Source organism: Arvicola amphibius, chromosome 1 (assembly GCF_903992535.2).
Source record: "Arvicola amphibius chromosome 1, mArvAmp1.2, whole genome shotgun sequence".
Classification (NCBI taxonomy): domain Eukaryota; kingdom Metazoa; phylum Chordata; class Mammalia; order Rodentia; family Cricetidae; genus Arvicola; species Arvicola amphibius.
In genome coordinates, this window is record NC_052047.1 from 21,032,613 (window position 1) to 21,055,494 (window position 22,882).

The following is a 22,882-nucleotide window of genomic DNA, read 5'->3' on the forward strand; positions in this document are numbered from 1 at the left end:
TAACCATCTTCCAAGTGGCCTGAGAGACATATGTGCATCTTGGTTTCTCTTCCTCCAAGGAAGATTGTCAACTTTTACTATTTACTCTGACAGGGAGAACTAGGGAATCTGGTCAGTTTCCTTGAATATTTTGAATTGTTTACCTTTCTGATTAAGGAGCTTCCTTGCAGTTTGGAACATTTCAATCTCAAAGGAAACTGTTGCGACAATGACAAGTCAGGAAAAATGGATTGTGTTGATTGGTTTTAACTTGACAGAATGAGGACTACATGGAAAGAGAATTCCCTTGAATTGCCTCGATCAAACTGACTTGTTGGTATTTCTGTAGCAATGTTCATGTTTCGCTATCACAGAAAGAGTCACCTTGAATGTGGGCAGCTCCATTTATTGGGATGGACTGTAAATTATATAAGAGTGAAGAAAGCTACCTGGCTTTATTAATAGGAAAGTGACAAGCCTGCATTTATTCTATCTGCTCTTGTCCATAGACATTAAGTTACCAACTGATTGAGTTCTTGCCTTGACTCCCCCAAAATGATGAAGAGGAACTTCAAACTGTAATCTCTTTCTTCCCTGACATTTTTTGATTGTGGTGTTTGACAATATGAACAGGAACGAGGCACGAACATGTGATTATCTGTTTTGAGTTTATTTGTTTTGCTTTTTATGGAATTGTTAAATAATGAAGCTTTTTTTTTGTTTGATACTTCCATTCTCTTCTATGTCTCAGAATTGTAAAAGTATAGCACAATTGACTTTATCTTTCAAGTTTCTGTTTCTACTAGACATTGGAAAGTATTGCTATGATTCTTTGTAGCTTGGAACATTATTTTTATTTTAAGTATGCCCTTTTATACTTTAGTGTTGTTCACTTTTAATCTAATGCCTTTAATTAGATACTTCCTCTCGTCCTCAGAGAAAATTTCAGATAGATGTTAAAAAAACATCTTCACATAACCAACTTAAGGATGCCAGTAGTGTATATTGATTTCCTCTTGTATCATCTCAGACTAATGGCACTGTGGGTCACTCAAGTTCAGATAATTAAGCAGAGATTGAAATGTGAGAAAATTCACACAGATATTTATAAGTGGTAATCAAACACACAGATTGAGTTTCCATTAGAACATGCAACAGGATTTCTCTTTCTTAAGGAAAAAATGTTTCCCCTGATTCTGAATCCTCTGTAAAAAGAGTAGTGACTTTGTTAAAAGAGCTGTGTAATTATGTATTTTCATCGAATCGTGCTTTTTTTGTTTTCTGATTTGATTTATACCAGGATAGATGTAAAATTACTTATTATAAAAATACTGATACATATACTACATATAAAGGTGGTGTTTTACATATGATTAATTCCTTTCTCAGATATGATGCACTTCCCCTCAAGATACCCTGCATGTTGATATAGGGAAGATAAGGAATTGAATTTATTAGTTCAATCATGATATTTATATGAAAAAGGCACATAAAATAATAACATATTAGATTACAATTTAAAGAAAAATTGTTTTATAAATAAAGTTTTAGAGTAATGTCTATTTATTTTTTATTTATTTGAAGATTCATTGCTATGGTACAGAATTATTAAGAAATAAGGTCTTAGTGTCATAAATAGGAGTTCAAAACAAGAATTCTGTTCATTATATATTAAATTTTGAAAAACATTTTGGCAGTTGAATGTTTATGCCAAGATTAATTATTTGAGGTATCTTACAGCACACATTATATATTTACAGAAAACACTGTGTATGTAGGTTATATCTAATGCTAAACACACATATATGTCATATATGCATAAGAAATATGCAAATATTATTAAATCACTGAAAGGATAAGTTAATTTAATTTGAGACAATCTATTAACTGAGCATACCCTATTTATTTGTTTATTTGGGTGATAATATATTTTGGACCTAGTGACATATACATCTTCTACCACTGAGTGACAACCTGAACCCTAACAACTCATTGTTAGTTACCTTAAAATGTATTTTTTCTGTATATTTCCTCTGTAGCCATCATTTATTTAGATACACATCTCAATGATCTGTTTCTGACCCAGAATGCTTCCTAGGCACATTTTCCTTTAATGGAATGACGAATACTTATTACAGGTTTGAAGATGCCATGAGTATAAATTATAATTTAGGAGCTGAATTAAAGAAAAGTTAAACTTTGTATGAGATAAAATTTTCTGATGGTGCCCAAGCAGACACATAAACAGCTGGGCCTGAATAAACTCTAACCTCTTAAAATTCAGTAAAATTAAAATCATATCATGCATAGATGGTTGCATTTTAGTGAAACTAATTATTTTCTATATTATAAAATTTAATAGAAAAATTTACCCATGATGGATTCATAATATTATTAAACATTTTAAAATGGACTGATTTAAAAATAGTCAGCATATTATAAAGTTTTACTTGTGACTAATGTCTCAGAGATAATGCTTGAGATTTACAGCAAACTCAGTTCTTATGGTATTGGAGACAGTGTAAATTATTAAGGATAGCACTGTAGTGATAATTATTTTTTGATAGTTTAAAATTTAAAAGTGTACTTTATAAGAATTTGACACTTTCATAAGATACCATCTTAAGTTCATAAGAAATTCTGTTTTGAAATACATGTGCTGTTAAATACTGTGTGCTAAACATCTAATAAGGTAGTAAGGGTATTCCCCATCAGATATCCATGTGAATTCCATATACAAGAACATGGAATTCAATATCCTATGAGCAAGAAATGGCAAATAGGCATACAATAATTTATTACACAAATAAAAAGCAAGAATGAGTTATATTAAAGAACAGTCAGAAGTCAAATTGTGTGATATTTTGCCAAGTATTTTAACTAAGTTTACTATATAAATTTATTTTAATTAATAAGGATATTAAATAAGTGTTGAGACATACTTTTATGCATAATTCTTACAGCAATTAAGACAAGAATACTATTGTATTGGAATGTGATAGTTATAAATACTGTTGAAGATTGCATGCATTAGAAAAATGCACACGAGTAGTTGCAGATGAGAAAATTTAAACGTACATATCTTTGATGCAATGTTTCTATTAAGGTATGTTTTTAAGGCAATAGTACCACAATATGTACATGACATTTTGGCCTCATGATTTTTTGGAGGTGCATACTCTCTATGTCTGCACTCTTAGTTCTTTGTACCCAACTCCCAGTGATTCCAGTTTCCGTCTATAGAGAGACCTTCACCTCACTTCCTCACCTCTAAGTGAGGTCCATTGCTTTTTACCTAGAAGAGGTAGCCTCTAATTTGCCTTGCTCTCCCTATATTGACTCTCCAGACTGTTTACAGCCCAGCAGCCAAAATGCTATAACTGAAACAGACAATGGCACACGCATCCCCATGCAATACTGAGATCAACTCATATTTCTTTTCTAGTAGAAGCTAGCTTCTTGTTCTGAGTCTTCATAGCATGCTGTGGTCTTTTCTACAGCCTGGAATTCCTATGCCTCCTTCAGGACTATTTTGCATGGCTCACCATATTTTGTTGCCTCCTCCTTTTTTTTGCCCTCTTTCTTCCTTCTGGTTTCTTCTACATAGTCATAAGATTTATTTATGATGCATGTTTATAAAAGCATCCTCTCAGGAAGCCTTTGTTTTACACTGAAGTCAATGTTTTGTGAAGCAATTCTTAATGATTGTTTCATACTTTGCTCATTTTAAATTTCTTTTTCTTAAGCATTTGTTGAATTATAGACGAACTCAACATGTAATGCTAATGATCTCTAAGTACATTCAAGCACTATAAGGACAAGGACATTTTCTTTAAGCTATGATTATTTTTAATGCTAAATTTTTAAAGCGATAAAATTTGAACCCTTACTGCTCTTCGGACAGGAGAGGGAGGAGGAGTGGAGGGGGAAGAGGGAGGTAAATGGGAGGCTGGGAGGAGGTGGAAATTTTTAATAAAAAAAGAAAAAAAAAAGAAAAGAAACTTCAGTTCTAACTTAAGGGTGTCAGGTCCCCAGCATGGCTTAACTAGCAAGACTTGTCATACAAGGTCTACTTGGGAACTTGCTAGAAATGTTTGAGTTCCATCTTATCTACCGGAGTCAGCATCTGCATTTTATCAAGGTCTCCTGAGTCTAAGCACACATTCTGCCCTCCTGCAGATGGACCTCAAGCACTTTGGGGTCAAGATGCAGCATCCTAGTCAGATGGCAGTACATTGCCAGTCAGGGAGGCTGGATATCTCTCAAAGAGAGCCTGGTAAGACAGAAGTAATGATGCTCCATTGTGATATGAAAATATAGACACGAAATGTAAAACATGTAAAAAAATATTATAAATACCCAGTTAAAAAATTTGTAAACAGTATTACTTAAAAAGCCTCTTATTAAATTGATAATAAAATCTAGCTGCTAAGCTGTTATTACAGAAAATAGTCTCTTTTATATAAATTTACATGTGCTATCTCACAAAATATACCCTAAATGAATTATAATGAAATAATAGCAACGATCCTTTTTAAACTTGCAAGCTCACCTACTTAAATTAATATATCAAAATGCTCTAAAATGCACCTAAGTTATAATGGCACATTAAATACTTTTTACTTTTAAATAATGTTATTCATATACGTGAGTAAAATGGCTAACATCAGTAATTGAATGAAAATAACTTTCATATTCTGTTAACTCGAAGAGTAACAGTATGTCCTTAAAATAAAGTTTCGATGTGAAATTCTCTTTCCGCATACAAAGACATTGAAAGCAGGGTTAAACAAGAGATCGAGGAAAATAAGTACAGTCTAGAGGAAAATGGAAGGGAAAGGCGGAGAAGGAAAAGGTGGATAAGTTCATCTATTTTGAGGGAAATAAGGGCGAACTGTTGATACTGTCTTACTAACAATAAAAAAGCAGCAGCAACCAAATGCTATCTTCAAATATTTGTGTAGTGATCGCATACTAAAAGAAATTATTGTTATTATTATTATTATTATTATTATTATTATTATTATTATTATTATTATTTGTGGGGCTCTGTCTTTATCTCCCTCCATCGTCAGGTGAAGGTTCTATGGTGATATGCAAGATAATCATCAGTATGGCTATAGGATCTGGCCTTTTCCACCTCCCTCTCCTCAGCTGCCCACGGAACTAGCTGGAAGCATCTCCCTGGATACCTGGGAACCCCTCTAGAGTCAAGCCTCTTAATAATCCTAAGATGGCTCCCTTAATTAGGATATATGCTTCCCTGCTCCCATATCGACCCTTCCTATATCCCAAGCATCCCATTCCCCCAAGCTCTCTCCATCTTCCCCTTCACGCTTTTCTCTCCCCATCTCCCCTTGCCCCCAAGCCACCCCACCCCCAAGTTCCCAATTTTTGCTCAGCAAACTTGTCTACTTCCAATATCCAGAAGGAAAACTATAAATTTTTCTTAGGTTTCACCTTCTTATTGTCTTCTCAAGGATCACGAATTATAGGCTCGATGTCCTTTATTTATGGCTAAAAACCGATTATGAGTGAGTACATCCCATGTTCATCTTTTTGGGTCTGGGTGACCTCACTCAGAATAGTGTTTTCTATTTCCATCCATTTGCATGAAAAATTCAAGATGTCATTCAGAAAGACGTATGTAATAATTGCAGATCTAGAGTAGAATACATGTTTAGTCCTAGCAGACGACTTGTGCAGAAATTAAACTTTGAAGAAAGCTGAGGTTAATTTTTTAAAATGTCATGAAAATACAACTAAAGTTTGTGAGTACTGTAGCATTACTGATTACTTATAAAGAAAGACTCTGAGTGATGATAATAATAGTAATTTGGGTTTAACATTGCATTTTGAGCGTTAGTAACTGTGGGAGAATGTGAGAACTCACTAAGACAAATTGGAACCAAGAAAAATTTGGATATTTAATATGGCATAGAAGATACAGAAAAACTTTTTTTTTACATTAGCCTATTTATATGTTTGTTTTTACTAAATTTTTCTTTTATATTAATTTGTTTAATTATTGTCTAAGCCCAGCAGCAAGTGTGACTCTGGATCTCCTTCAAACACAAACAAATTCCCAGGAAAGCTACATAAAGTTTTATCAGCCTAGACAGAACAATCTTAGATGCTTGAAACTTTAGTGCTTCCACGGGCTTTCCCAATCGCTGAATGACTCAGTTGGAGTCTAAACATTGCCTTTGATGTAGAAAAGAAAGCCATACTGGCTTACTGCCAATGACAAGACACCATAGTGAAGATGAGTATGGTTAGAAGCCACGATGAGAAGGGAGAGATTGTCTAAATTCGTAGTCCCCTAGAATAAATAACCTCACTCCTAGAATGCTATAGTGAAACAATCATATTCAGCACAATAGCTGTAGGCTTAGGATCCCGACCTGACCCAGCAAATATGCCATTACCACACAACCCAGGCAGGCATGATGAATGGTATTAATGAGAACAAGAGATTTTGACCAGCTTAGATTTCAATGTGTAGCAGACAGTTTAAGATTATAGCTAACGTTAAATAGTGAAGTAGAATTTATTAAAATTTCAACGTGTTTCTTTACTTTTCATATTCTTCCTTTTTAAAAAAGTACATAATTATTAAAAAGTTAGAAATAATATTTTTTTCAAAAAATAGCAAAGAAAAATAGAATATACAACTAAATATATGATTGTGATGTTTACACTTTTCTGCCTCTTTGAGAGGATGTACACTCATCTAAGAGATGTACTTCCAGGTGAATCTGTAGTGCTCTCCCATAAATGGCTGGCAGAAGAAAGAAGACTCTTTCAGAATGGATGACACCTTCCAGGTGCTGGTCCATATAAAAAGGAATCTTTCTTTGTAATTTTCATCATATCTAACCCTCTATCTCTCCTTCCAACTCCTCCTATAACTACCTTTGCCAAATTCATTATCTCTTTTCAGTTTTTCTTATACAACAACATGCACACACAGGTGCATATATATACATATGCATACACACACAAACACACTCACACACACATATATATATATATATATATATATGCATATGTGTTAAGTATACACATTACAGACCTTTATGTACCATGAATAGTTGTAGTTGTTTACACATTATTCTTTGCTATTTGCTTATCTCTTCTATGACTTTGGTATACTTTTTCATTCTTTTCATTATTCTCAGTCATTCTAGCTTATTGATCTGTTATATTCTTTCAGCATGTGACCATTTCACATACTAAAATAATGGATGGTAGATGAGTTAATAAGTGAAGTAACTTAAAAAAATAATAAAAGTTCCAAGAAAATATCATCACAATCCCTTGCTTGGCTTTGAGTACATCACTGACAGTTGCTCTTTCTGCTTCCCTCTGCTGAGATTAGATTCAAAGTTGATCCGTTTCCATTGTATTCCTAAGATCAGCACCTCCTAGGAATCCTTTAGTTTTTCAGCTACAGATTGAAATGGCTGAAATCTACAGCTTCATTGATTCAGTGGCTGTCTGATTTTAAGCCTCTGCAGCATGTAGATAACGTTTGTTAGACCATGTAGGCCCTACTGTGTATGCTGTTCCTACAAATGCTTTTTCAAATATATATATATATATATATATATATATATATATATATATATATATATGTGTGTGTGTGTGTGTACACTATTATATCTTTCATGAAAATATATATTCTCTTTGTTATGTTTTATTAGAGAACCCAAATATTATATATATATATATATAATTTTTGAGCAATTATATCTGAACACAAACTTCTTCTTTCCTGATTCTTAATCAAAAGTTTTGAATCAGAAGAACAAATTTCTTTGAATGTCCAAGTCATTCAAGAACTCTCTTCACACACAGAAATTATGATATAATAAAAAGTAATATGAATTGCAAGCAATTGCCTTACTAAAGTAAGGAGCATATTTGAAAATGTAGATCTTCTGAAATAAAATACAATTGTAAACCTTAGTAAGAAAAGTAACTTAACAGAGGAAACTCAAAATATCATTCTTCAGAAGTGGTCACCGTTATTGTTATATTGTTATATTGCTCAATATCCTCAGCCATCAGAGAAATGCAAGTCAAAACAACTCTGAGATTTCATCTTACACCTATCAGAATGTCCAAGATCAAAAGCACTGATGACTGCTTATGCTGGAGAGGTTGTGGGGTAAAGGGAACACTCCTCCATTGCTGGTGGGATGAAAACTTTTAAAATACAGTATTATTTCCATATTAAAAATAAGCAATCATTTTTAGCATTAAGGGAGATATTTGCCACCTAATTTTACATATTATATCATGTGCTGTGTTTATTTTTCCCTCTATATGCATTTTATTTCCATGTTTATGCTTTATTTAGTACTTTTTATGAGAACAACTGGAAGAATAAATCATGTAGCTTTGTCCATTTAATCAGCAACAATGCGACTGACATAAAATACTGAAATTGACTGAGGTTCATTTAATTAGGTAGGCGAACCAGTACTTAGAAATTTATGGAAAGTACTGCTGTGTAATTCAGATTTAGATTAGTGAAAAGTCAGAGAACCTAGGCAAGGGAATACATTCGATAAAATGTGCATAATTTGGTTAAAATAAATGCAATTGCTGAAAGCTTTTATAAAAATTTGGAAATATAATATTTTTTTTAAATTTCAATAGCTGCTGATTGCATTAGCTATTAATTTCCTTCTTTTCTCTGTTTTTGAGACACAGTCTCCTGTTAATGTAACACAAGCTGACCTGGAACTCAGAACAGCAGAACAATATTTGTGCCACAAAACCAGTGCCAGAAATATAGTGAGAACCACCATAGTCATCTATAATAATTTTTAGAAAGAGGAAAAACAGCTGTTCTGTGTGCCTTTCCTCATCTTTAGCTCAACACACCTTAGCAAAGATTTCTCATTTAATACAGTGTTTGTTCTAAGTATTAAGAGATGATAATAATTCATGCAATAGACTGTCATATCTCAACTGGTTTATGTTCCAGGACCCTGGCTAGAAACAATGAACAAATAATAAATAACAGACATATAGAGATATCCAAAATTAGCTAGTTCCTGTAGAGTTCTCTAACCACCACAGCCCAGAATCTCAGCCCATTTATTAGGTAAAGCACATGGCCGGTCTTAGTAGAAAGTCTCTGGAGCTTAGCAGTCTCAGACTATCGGCATCCAGTGGGCAGGAGCTGCAGTTTTTGGTTTGTGCACACAATGATCAATAATCCATCAGTATTAATACTAGGATTCCCAAGGGAATTCTATTCCTTGGCTATTCTTTTGAATGGCCAATTTACAACAGGTCATTTTTCTCAGAACTGTGGGCAGTTCATGCAGATGTCAAAATATACATTAAAACACAAAGATCCTCAATAACCCTGGGTTTCCTCCTTGCCCACAGATGACAAATACCATGCCCACAGGGTTGTGGTCTAAGGAACTGGAGAGGAAGAAAATACAAACTGCTCATACTTATGGTTTCACGTAAGATGTAATAAGGAGAACAAGGGTACACATTTGTGGAGAATAGTTTGTTCTATATTATCTATTTAAACAAATTAAAGTTAGAAAAGTATATCAGAAAGATAATAAAGCTATTGTCCCCACCAAAATCAAATTGGTGGTGAGTGGACACTCCTTAGAAGGTTGTAACCTTGGAAACGATTGCGTTCTGCTCAGCTATAAGTCTCCCTAAAGGCACTGTAACAAGAAAGCCAACTTTGGTGAAAAAGGAAAGACTGTATTGCTATAAATATTAATATGCCAGAATAATGGATCAGGCAAACAGCGAAAAGTTAAGGAGAGATTAAAATGAAAGAAGAGAAATGAAAGAAGGGGGATAAGATAGAACTGGAATGGGGCAATATGAAGAAAAGGGTAAGGAGGAGGAGCAGGAGACGGTAGGAGGCAGGGAATTAAAGTAATGTTCAAAGAAGAGACTATTGTATCATTGGGGTGAGGGGTTTCTGGGAAGAATTTGACATTACGATGCTACAAACAGCTATAAGGAATGAAAATAAATCATATTTAGATGGGTTTGGCTGATATGAGAAAGGCAGTAAGTAGTGCTGACACATGTAGCTAGAAAATGAAGCTGAATGTGGTGGAAACACTTAATGATGGGGGAGTGTAGGAAGGAAAGAGAAGAGTACAGGAAAAATACCAGAGGAACAATCAAAGAGAGAATGCCTGAAACAGTTAGCTATGTTCCTGGAGATAAAGATGTACAGAGAACAGTGAAACTGAACCTCTTCCAAACCCAGTCCTTTCTGTAGAAAGCAGATAAAAGAGAAATTATTGTAAGAAAAGATCACTGTAGGTGGAATTGGAATATATTACAGAAGGTTTCCAAATCTCTAAAATATTTTTTCTATCATTTATTTATTCTCCCACATAAAACTGAATGTAAACCTACCAAGCAAATCAAGAATCACATTAATTAATACTCAAATTAATTAAAATTTTGTTCATTTGGGAAGTGCTGTTCTGTGCCTATGCCAATGCATTAAAGTGTAATTACCACCTTCTTTTCGTCAGTGTGGTTGACTTTATGTTGAGATCTTTGATCCTTTTGGACTTGAGTTTTGTTCGTGGCAATAGATATTAATCTATTTGCATTCTTCTACAAATTGCATTCTTCTACATATTTATCCCAGTTATCCTAGTCCCATTTGTTGAATATGCTTTCTTTTTATTATTTAAGATTTTTAGGTTCTTTGTCAAAAATCAGGTGTTTGTTGGTATGCAGATTGATATCCAGATCTTCGATTCGATTCCATTCGTCCTCCTGTCTGTTTAGTGCAAATCCCAGGCAGTTTTCAGTAGATTTCGAAGTTAGGGAAGGTGATACCTCCAGAAGTTCCTTTAATGCAAAGGATTGTTTTTGTTATCCTGGTTTTGTTTTGTTTTGTTTTTTTCATATGAGGTTGGGTATTGTTTTTTTGAGGTCTGTGAAGATATTACTGGAATTTTGGTGGGCATTGCATTGAAACTGTAGACTGCTTTTGGTAAGATTGTCATTTTTACTATGTGAACTATATCTACACAAGAGCATGGGAGATGTTTCCATTTTCTGGTGTCTTTTTCAGTTTCTTTCTTCAGAGATTTAAAGTTCTTGTCATATGGGTCTTTCACTTGTTTGGTTAGAGTTACCCCAAGTTATTTTATGTTATTTGTGGCTATTGTGAAGGGTAATGTTTCTATGATTTCTTTCTTAGCACATTTATCCTCCATGTAAAAAAAAAAAAAACTACTGATGTTTTTGAGTTAATCTTGTATCCTGCTACATTACTGAAGGTGTTTATGGGTTGTAGGAGTTTCCCAATAGAGATTTTGGGGTCACTTATATATACTATCATATAGGAAGCAAATAATGAAAGTTTGATTTTTTTCTGATTTGTAGCCCTTTAATATTTTTGCTTTTTTATTGCTTTGGCAAGAACTTCAAGTACTATATGGAACAGACATGAAGAGAGTGGAGACCACTTCCTAAATATAACCCAAGTAGCACAGACACTAAGATCAACAATTAATAAATGGCCCTCCTGAAACTGAGAAGCTTCAGTAAGGCAAAGGTCAAATGACAAGACAAAACAGCAGCCTACAGAATGGACAAAAATCTTTACCAACTCTGCATTGAACAGAGAACTGTTATACAAAATATATAAAGAATTGAAGAAACTTGACATCAAAAGAACAAATAATCCAAAAAAATGTGGCACAGACATAAACAGCGAATTCCCAACAGATGAATCCTAAATGCCTGAAAATGCACAATATCCTCAGCCATCAGAGAAATGCAAATTAAAACAACTCTGAGATTTCATCTTACACCTGTCAGAATGTCCAAGATCAAAAGCACTGTTTACTACTTATGTTGGAGAGGATGTGGGGTAAAGGGAACACTCTTCCATTGCTGGTGGGAGTGAAAACTTGTACAGCTGCTTTGGAAATCAGTACGGTGATTTCTTAGAAAATTAGGAAACAATCTGCTACAAGATACAGCAATAACACTTTTAGGTATATAACCAAAGGATGCTCAATCATACCACAAGGACATGTGCTTAACTATGTTCATAGAAGCATTATTCATAATAACCATAATCTGGAAACAACCTAGATGCCTCTCAACCTTCTTTACCAAGAATGGGTAAAATGTGATATGCTCACATAATAGAAATACAACTCAGAGGTAAAAAAATAATATCTTGAAAGTATCAAGCAAATGGAAGGATCTAGATAAAACCATATTTAATGAGTACCCACATCTTAGAAAGAGAAATATAATATGTACTTACTGATAAATGGCTCTAAGTCATAAAGCAAAGAAAAGTCAGCCTACAGTCCACAACCCAAGAGAAACTAGAAAACAAAGAGGACCTTAAGGGAGACATACATGGAAATACATAGGAAGCAGTAAAAGACAAGATCTGCTGAGTAAATTGGGAGTGTGGGGGGTCATGGGATATGGTTGAAGGGGAGTGGGGAGCTAAATAAAACAACAAAAATATTAAGAAAAAATTATGTTCATGCAAAAGCCTGACTTTGAATGCCACCAACAGTTGAAGAGCACACAATGAGGGCTGGTGGATCAGGAGAGAAAAGTGTGATGCAAAAAAATGCTGTAATAAAATCTGAATATATTGTATGCTAAAGTAATATCAATTTAAAAAATTTAGGGAAGATTTAAAATTGTATTGTAAGCAAAATTCCATAATTCTTTTCTTTACAGAGTTTAACTAGAAAGTAGCTTTCCAGAGTAATGTGTTTGGACAAGTTGGTGACAAATAAAAGATGGAAAGATCTCAAGAGCTCAAGGTGAAACTTGTATAGGGAGACTACAAGATATTTTTACATCACATGTTATTCTATATACTACTGTTCTAATGTGAACAAAATAATATTCGTTTTTTCCAATCTCACATTTTGAAATACAGAACGTGATCTTGAAAATAAACCATAAATATTTTAAATAATACTCTTTTAAAATTCCTTCTGCAATTTCAATATACTAAGCATGTGATGTAGCAGGGCAAAGAATCATGTACAAACTTCTACAGGCCAGAAGCGATGACTTAGCAGTCACAAATAAATATTGTTCTTACAAGGACTAGACTTCTTTTCCAAGTTCACAACTCCCTTATGTCTGCCTTCTGTGGTGTCTGTTCTTCTGGTCTCTGGGTACTCTGCTCATATGCACAAACTCATCCTCACACAAATAACTCAAAATGCTTCTATATGTTATTATTGATCTACACAGTTCAATAACTTTAAGAAGTGAACTAGTGAAGGGCCAGAGAGATGGACCAGCTGGTAAGGGCACTCCCTGCTCTTGCATGGGACCTCCGTTTGGTTCTAAGCATCCACAACAAGTGACTTACACTTGCTTCTGACTGTGGTTGCAGAAGACCCAAACCCTCTTCTGAAACCAGTGGGCACCTGCGCTGAAGTACATGCAGCCAAATAGGCATACATATATACACACAAATATAAAATTAGATTAATAAAAACAAGAGCACATTGAGTTTTTTTGAAATAGAAAGAGAACTGATTTTTATTGTTGTTATTAAAGTAGACAAGAAAGATAAGGCTAGAAAAATTTGGTTTCCTTTGAAAATTCACTTACACCTTATAATAACTGTGTCTCATTAGAATGAAGATTCCAGTTCATCATTGACACTTTTTTTTATCAGTTTTCAGAGTAATTATAAATTTTATTAATTTGCTTGTGTCAGGTATGTAATGAGTCATACATACAATTGAATTATCAGTATTATAAATCAGCTAAGAAAAAACGAGGCACATTGTACTCAAAACTACTTCATTTATATAAAACAAAAAGATTAGCCACAAAATTTATATTTGCTTCTAATTTTCTTATATGTTAAACTTAAGCAATGATCACAGATTAATACATATGATTTTACAATTTTCATAATTGAAGCTATGACTTTCCCTATCATTTTCCCTCTGTTCTCTTTTTTGTTATTACTGATATCACATTGCTGAACAGGTTATGATATTATATTTTACATTTTGAAATCATTTTTGTGCAAACTTTGAGAAGAGCATACTTTGGTTCTAATCTTTAAATTAGTGTGTGTGTGTGTGTGTGTGTGTGTGTTAGGTGCTGGGATGAATATGGAGGACAGAGCGCATATTCTTAGATTCCTCCTCTTATCATGTGGATCCTGGGGCTCCTACTCAGATTGCCAGGCTTGGCTGCAGCTTCTTTTCACAGACTCTTCTGGCTGGCCCAAGTATGAAATGAATCTTTTTTACACCTACTGTTTCTGCAGTTTCTTTCATTTTACTTCCTTTACAAACTAACAATGGTCACTGATAACTTGTATTAATAATAGTGTCTATTAATAATACTGTGTCTAGTTCATCCTTTTACAACTACAATTTTGTGTATTTGCTTTGGTTCAAACAATTCATGGTAAATACAGAATTTTCTCTTAATATCTGTCACATCTTTCAGTCTTTCAAGTTATCACATTTTGTACGAATACACACAAACACACATACATATACACACATATATATATATATAGCTATGTATATACTTATTTACATGTACACATGAATTATATATGTGTACAGATACAGAATTTTTTGCACTTTTGCAGACTACTATTCAAATGGATCTTAGTTAGTCTTTGATGTAGTCACATGGCTAAAACACATGCTGTTTGCCAGTTTTGTCTCTATGAAAGCTCAGTGTTTCCCATTCTTGGCTACTGTCCCTAAGTCTGTCACCAAGTGAAACTCATCCTACAACGATATTCATACATACGCAATGACCTTAACTGTAGGCAGAATTAAAATGTGTTATATAATACTTCACAGTTTTATAATTCATCCTATAAGGTGTCACTATGCCGAAGTATAATATATATGAATGCGAGCCAGTATGTAATAGGTTTGGAGATTACTATACCCAGAATCGGGAGATAATGAAAACAATCTGTTCTTTCTTTCTTTCTTTCTTTCTTTCTTTTTTTTTTTTTTTTTTTTTTTTTTTTTTTTTTTTTTTTTTTTTTTTTTTTTTTGCTTTGGAATTTCAGATAAGAGTACTCATAAGTAGCAGAGATAAAAGGAGAAAGCAAGAAATAATTCAAATGCGGAAGGCAATGCCCTTCTCTGCAGCAGTCCTCAATAGTGTTATATATAGAAATCAGATCAGTCATTGTTTTCGAGCCTGCTAAATAAAACTAGACTGCTGGAATGGCATGCCAGTTGACCTCTCAGGACTCCCGCAGCAGTATTTAACGGGTGCACAGGGAGCTCTCCTGCAAGTTGCTCCTGTTTACATGCCAGATTCCCCTGCTAGTTCACACAATGTTCAAAAGGCACAAGTCCCTGGAACGCAAGAGGGAATTTTTATTCCAGGGACTTCCACAGTCCACAATGAAGAATAATACAAGAAATTTCCACTCTCTGTCACAACTTGTACTCTCAGCAGGCCCGCTAAAGACAACCCGAGCACTCAAACTTTCTAAAACAACTCACTTTGAGATTGAAATACTGGATGCCCATACAAGAAAACAGATATGTGTTGTGGATAAGGTAAGCTTTATTTATCTTTTTAAATGTTTCTTCTTAGGCACAAATTACTGACTGCTGCTTTAGCCAACAGAACTTTAATCAATGCATTTCTAATTTTTAACATAGCTTTATGAGTGAACAAAAGATGCCTTATTTACCGTCACAGCAAGAAACATTTTCTACATTTTCATATGTGCTTCAAAATTATCATTTAATTAATATTTTACTTAATTTCCTGCTCTGCTGTCCATAACCTAGGAATAAGTATTTAGAACAAAACACAAATTGCATAGATTTTTTTTCATACTTTATAACAATAAAATGTATATCATTTAACAATTTTTGAAAAAACCAGGAAGTAACGAGCACAAAAGTTAAAAAGTATTTATCATGTATCTAAAATGTAGGCATTTTAGCACATTGTTTTGAGTTGTTTGTTTTTCTAAAAGTTCCACCTTTTGAAAGCACAGTCTTCAAATTCTTGAAGAGTATCGCTTAGCTAATGTGCCATCTCTCCACATCTGCATACACAGATGTTTCCCACAGAATGATGAATTCTGAATATCTTAGATTAGAAAATTATAGAATGAACCCTGGAGATGCAAGTACATTAATCACATACCAATATGTTTCTCTATAGGAAAAGACTATAACTTTCATTTATTACAAGAGTGATGTTGTCCAAAAAATTATTTATTTTTTATGGAAACATAAATATTTGTTGTTTGTCTAAACAAAGTATCCAATAAGTTGCTCCATTTAACCATGTTGAAGGTGGGCTGCGAGATAAACACTGTTCACTGCTCTTCTTAGCTGTCTAAAACATTATATATTTTCAAACTTAGTAGCTATAATATTATAGGCAACTTACTAGTTGAACAACTTTATTTACTTTTTAGGTAAATAAATTTTTTATATTAAGTTGTTGCATTTTAATTCAGATCACAGGTAACACTGAGGAGACTCCAATAATCTATTTGCATATAACAAATCATACACATCTATATTTCTGTAAGTGATGACTGTGTTTTATGTAAAGGAAAAATTGATACATAGATTTCATATAGTAAGTTTCTGTTTAATATAAGTGTATTTTGTTTGCTTTGTGAAACAGTGTTTTCAGGAATGAGAAAACTGTTGAAACTTTAAACCTTGCCAAAGATAGCTGACATTTGCAATATTTTACTATCCAAATGTCTGAATGTATTAAAAGTACAGAAGAGAGAATAAAGCAAAGAACACTTATACCTTAAATAATAAAAAATTAAATACTTTCTAATTATTGCTTTCATACTTAATATTTTCTGTGAGGATATGATAATAAATTTCACTTGCATAAAATTAAATTGGAAAAAATGAAAAAATCTGAGCTACTATCTTAAGAATTTCACATTCAACTCTAAAAATCCTTGGATTTGCCTCTGTAATGGTAAAATATTACAGAAATAGCTATACTTCATCCATTGTAGCACTGTTATTTTATTCATTTTTCTGTCTTATGGGAGATTCAACCCAGATCAGAGAATGTGCTATATCAGCCACCTCTTACAAACTGACACATCCTTTCAAGCTCTAAGATTTTGACATATTAAATTAATTTCTGATTTTATATTGAGGAGTTCCTTTTTGTTCTTTTGCTATTTTTTATTTAGTAATTTAGTGAATGCCTCATAGTGATGAAAGTGCATGAGAGAAAAGAGATATGAATGAATTTGCATTTTTATTATTTTTATTAAATTTATCATAATAAAGACTATTTTTTCTGTTAATTTTAAGCTTTATTGTCTTTCTCATGAAAATTCTGGGGTATTATGTGTCTTGTTCCTTCTATTACTTTCTTCGAGTGTTTATATTGTCAGTGCGCCTCCCCTTTTATTTGATCCAAAGTATTACACTGGCTCTTTTTCTTCCTTACTTCTCAGAACTGGAACTCACTCAATTGCCAGTGCACAGTGACAAAGACTGCCGAATCCCAGTCCTCACTAGATACTGTCACAGTGGATTTGCAGCATCTTCTGTTATTAATCAATTAGAAATCATCTCAAGACATTTGTGTTGAATATTTCTTTGACTACTTTTTATCTCTGCTAATTCATCATCTCATGCATTAGGTATTTATTATCAAACCTATCAGCCATCTATCATCCTCATCTTCTCCATCATTTTCTGTCTATCTGCATCTTTTATAGTCATACTTAATTTAGTATATCTGAAGCAGATAGTTTATGGGACTTCTTAGAATAGTGCCTTGAATCTAATATGAACTAAATTATTTTAACTGTACTCATGATTTGGAGAGAAAATGTTTGGGAATATAAACTCTAAGAAAAGAGTCTAGCAAATTTAATTTTATTAACATTAATGATTTGATACTACTTTTGATATCTTTAGTTTACAATTAGCATTTTCAAATACCACAAGTGGACTCCATGTTGATCTTCTGCTAATTAGCTTTCATAGAGATCTCCAAGTTTGTAAATGGAAACTACCCTCCAAATAAATCTCCCCACACTCTTGGGAGTTGTGACTCATCTCCTAATCTCATGCTCCACACACAATCAATCTTCTTGACAATACCTTCAAAGTATACCCCTGCGCTGACAAATCCCTGCCACTTCTACCGCCAGCATGCTTCCATCTTCACCCTGCATGGTCATTATCACCTGCAGTGGATTCCCTACATGGAAACCAGAGCTAACTGTTAAATCGTGTCAGATAATACACTCCACCTGGCAACTGGGCCATGCTTTCCTTTCCGTTTTTATCTGTCACATTTTCTCACAGGCTCTTTCTGACTGTTGAACCTTCAGTCTGTGCCAACATGTTTTTTTATTTATTTTTTTCATTTTCTACAAATGTTGCTATATAACTTTTGTTGTTGTTGTTGTTGTTTTATTTGGTCTGACTGTAGTATCTTGGATTCACAAAGCTAGAGGTTTTATTGTTTATTTCACCTCAACATCTTCTGCATTTAGTACAATGATTGGCACAGTTTTAATCAATCAATATGCGTTTAGTAAATGACACCTATTCAAAATGTGATAGTTTAAAATTAAAGTGTTATAACAAAAGAATAATCATTTCCTATTTTCTAAATCAAGTTGTAAGTAAAGTATATGTAAATCTATTCCCATACAAAGACATTGTTTCAAATCATTCTATTAAATGAAGTATGCCTCCTTCTTTTTCCAAAGATGGTTAGATATAATTTACCTTTAAATTAATGTATAATTAATCAGTAGACTATTTTATTCTGATAACAAAGTCTGTCTTGATTTTAATGAATCACCTAAGTACTTTTATTTAACTAACATATTTTCATGAATGGCTAAAATAATAGAAGTAATTAAAATGATAAAAAGATGAAATTTCAAATTCATTAAGTATCATTTCTAAGAAATTACTGGGACATCAAAATCTAAGAGCCTGCATGAAAATATATTTGGAGAAAATAGTGAATTATTAACATTTAGCTCCTGTCATTATCTCATTTATTTAAAAATAACACAGGCTTATCTGCTGCTAAGTAACATAGTCAAGAGCAGAGCCAGGATATACCACACTGAAAGTAATCAGTCTTCCCATACTCTCCCATTCTCTTTTATTTGATCTTTGTTCAAAGGAACTTGAGGTCCCTTTATTTTATTCTTTTGTTTACTCTTTGTCCCCAACAGAATCTTTCTAAAAATTCTAAATTTCTAAAAACAGAAACATCACCATCATGATCAACAAATGAGTTACTATTCAACAGTGGACACAATAATAGAAGTAGATCACCATAATTTAAGTCAGTCAGTGGTGAACATGCCTTTAATCAGCACTTGGGAGGCAGTTGCAGGATCTCTCTGAGTTCGAGGCCAACCTGGGCTACAAGTGCTAGTTCCAGGACAGCAATGGCTACACAGAGAAACTCTGTCTCAAAACAACAACAACAACAAAACAACCCAACAACAATAACCTGTACCTTTAAATAATAGCCAGAAATTCCGTAAATCCTTAGTTGTGGATAGCAGCACTTAAATACTTCTTGTAAATTATAACCAGCATGCTAGTTCCTTAATTCATTCTGTTCTAGCATGGCTATAACATTTTCCTTAAACTGATTTTTTCTTTTCTTTCTCTTTGAAATTTCACATTTATGCCACTAAAAGACTGCTGTTTCTTTTCATTCCCCTTTTATCAGCATCTCCAACATTCTACCTGTTTCTTCTAAGCTTAGTCCTTTCTGTTTTATTGTAAATTCAATTTTCTGTCAGAGACCGGATTTGGCAAAAATACCACTTACAATGGTAGGGGATTAGAAAAATAGTGAAACCAGAGGGAATTCCAGTGAATACTGAAATCCCTCCACTTAATTTTCTGTACACTTTTTTACCCCAATACAAAAGAGGAAAGAAGGCAACAAAAGACTCCTTCTTTAACATGATACAAAGCACAACTCAAGTAGTTAATTGCTTCAATACTTTGAGATATTAAGTTATTAGCATTTTGTTGTTTAGGCGGTGATGTCACTCTAGATCAAATATCCTGAAGGCCACCACTCCCAAAATCAAACCTCCTGTTTCAAAAGTAGGAGCACAAGTCTGTTTGCACATCCTGACCATTTTTGAGTGTGGAGTGGGTCTACCTAGGGGCCATCTTAATGTTAAAAGAAGGAAGTAAGCAAGCAACCACATCTTGGGTCAGGATGTGTATCCCTGGTTCTTGTCAACAATTTTGAGCAATCTCAAACTCTCTACCCTGCAGACAAGGTTGAAAAAGGCTCACATTTGTGAGTTTCTTCACTTCTTTCCATTTTCTGTTATAGAATGATATAATTATTCGCTTTTGGATATTTAATTCTGATACATCAGAATGTTATTGGATATCTGAGCAGTTTTTATTAGATATTGTCAAAAATTCTTTGTTCCTAAAACAAGAATATTATCATTTACCATTTATACTATAAGAAACACTGAAATGTGTGATTTTATTATTATTTGAGGCAGAGGATGGGTCTTGTGTAGTTTATGTTTTTATATATGAGAAATAAAATAGCTTTAGTTAAAATGTAAACATGAATAAAACATAATCTTAAGTCAGTATAACAATAAATTCAGGCTTAATATCCCTTTAATTTTTCAATGGAAAATAGATTCTTTCCTTATACGATACATTCTGACTATATTTTTCCCTTCCACCATGATTTTTTCCCCTCTACCTATGTTCTCCACATAGCCACTCTCCCTCCATTTTCCTTCAGAAAAGAGGAGGCCTCCAAGAGACAACAACCAAAAACGGAAATACTAGATATAATACAACAAGACAAAAGTTCTCATATTGAGGCTGAACAAGGCAACTCGACACTAGGAAAATGATTGAGAAGATTATTTACATTATAGAGTTTCATCATATTTTTATTTTGACAGATAACACTAGTGCATGTACATTTATGATTATAAGGTATTGCTTTGAGAGGTGTATACATTGTGGAACGGTAGTGGGTAATAAGACTATTTAGCATACCAATTACTACAAATCTTGATCATAGTTTTGTGTAGAGAACATTTAAATCTTCTTTTAGTTATTTTTAACTACAGTCAGCTTTGCTTTATCTGCAAAAATCTCCAGAATTTGTTAATCTTTACAACTATTTAAATTCAGTCTTAAACATATTGACCAACATCTTCCTTTCTCCTTCAACCCCTTCCTCAAATGGACTGCCTCCATTAGTTTAATTATTATATATCAACTATTGTGTGACTTTAAAAAACCAAATTTAACCAACACAGATGCACATGAGCTAAGTAGATACTGATATTTATGCTAAACACATTAACACTCTTTGGGTTGTCAAGCTGCATGTATGCTTGAACTCGTATAATGAAATCACAAAAGATCCTTGTAGTTATACATTTTTCACAATTATGAAACTTTACCTTCGTTTTTTAAAATTTTCAATTCATTTCACATATCAACTACAGTCCCCTCTTTCCCTTCCTCACCCTCTTCCCTCCTCCGCCAGTCCACCCTCATCCACGCATCAGAAAGGGCAAGGCCTCTGCATGTAGGTGACAGTTGTAGAACCTGATCAGACTCAAAAGTGAGACCAGGATCTATCTATAGTGCATGATCTGGCTTTTTAGAACCAATTCCCCATGGTGGGATGCCTTGCTCAGTCTTGATGTGGAGGTGGTAGATTTGATCCTGCCTCAACTGAATGTGCCAGGCTTTGTTGACTCCCCATCAAGGCCGTTGGCAGTGACTCTTGGCTTCACTGAGTAATTTTGTACAAATTAAACATTTTCTAGTTAGACTATTATGTGAAGGTATATTCATTAAGTTTGTTGAGTTGCCTTTTTTCAAGTACCCTCAGAATTCTTTGCAGTTCAATAATCCTAAAGGCTGCTATTTTCTTTTTGTTTTTCCATTCCTTTCCTTCTTCTTTTCTTCTTACCTCCTTATATACACTTTCTTCAATGTGTATTTGTCCCTCTATTTTAATGGGTTCTGCATTGTGTATTTTATCACCCATGGATTAAGGAATTAAAATAAGAGATTCTGTACAGTACATTTATTGTATATCTGCAGAATCTTTATTCTTATCATTATTCTCTAAAAGCTAAAGCATACTTTTAGTTTACATATCATTTGTCATGCATTAGGTATTTAAAGCAACTGAATGATGGATCAAAGGAAATGTGAGGAAGTGCCTGAGATTGTTGTGAACATCATTTGATATAAATCCTGGACATCAATGCATAATAATATGTGAGGAAATTCATGAAACCAAGTTTAGGGAAGACTGCATACACGTCTTGCAGTAGGAGCATTTCTCCCAGACCTTAGCCTGAAAAATCAAACCAAACCAAAAATGTTTCATATACTTCAAATATTTTTATTTTTATAAATGATCATCCTGTACAAATAGTTTGACACAAGTAAACATAACACAAACTTTTTATTTATTTATTTATTTTTTAATTCTTTATTTTTTTATAAAAAATTTCCATCTCCTCCCCTCCTCCTCCCCCTTCCCTCCCCTCCCCTCCATCCATACCCCCACTCCGCCCCTCTCCAAGCCAAAGAGCCATCAGGATTCCCTTCACTATGTTAAGTCCAAGGTACTCCCAGCTCCCCCTAAGTCCAGGAAGGTGAGCAACCAAACTGACAAGGCTCACAGTGAGCCCTTTCATGCTGTAGAGTTCAAGCTCATCGCCGTTGTCCTTGGTTTCTCAGTCCTCCTCTACCGTCAGCCACATTCAGACTGATGGAACAGGGGACCAAACTTATTTTTAAAGAAGTATGGAAAAGGAACTGGGTGAGTTCAGGTAGAAATTTGTTTTTCTTTTGGACTGGGTAGAGTT

General features: G+C 33.7%; 1 protein-coding gene across 1 annotated transcript in view; it reads left to right on the plus strand.

The window, feature by feature from the left end:
* Positions 1-15,329: 15,329 nt before the first annotated feature.
* The window catches only part of Tecrl (trans-2,3-enoyl-CoA reductase like), a 74,064-nt gene continuing 66,511 nt past the window's right edge, over positions 15,330-22,882 (plus strand). The window contains exon 1 of the mRNA XM_038315738.1: positions 15,330-15,557. Coding sequence (XP_038171666.1) covers positions 15,330-15,557 — 228 coding nt within the window. The remainder of the gene's footprint in view (positions 15,558-22,882) is intronic.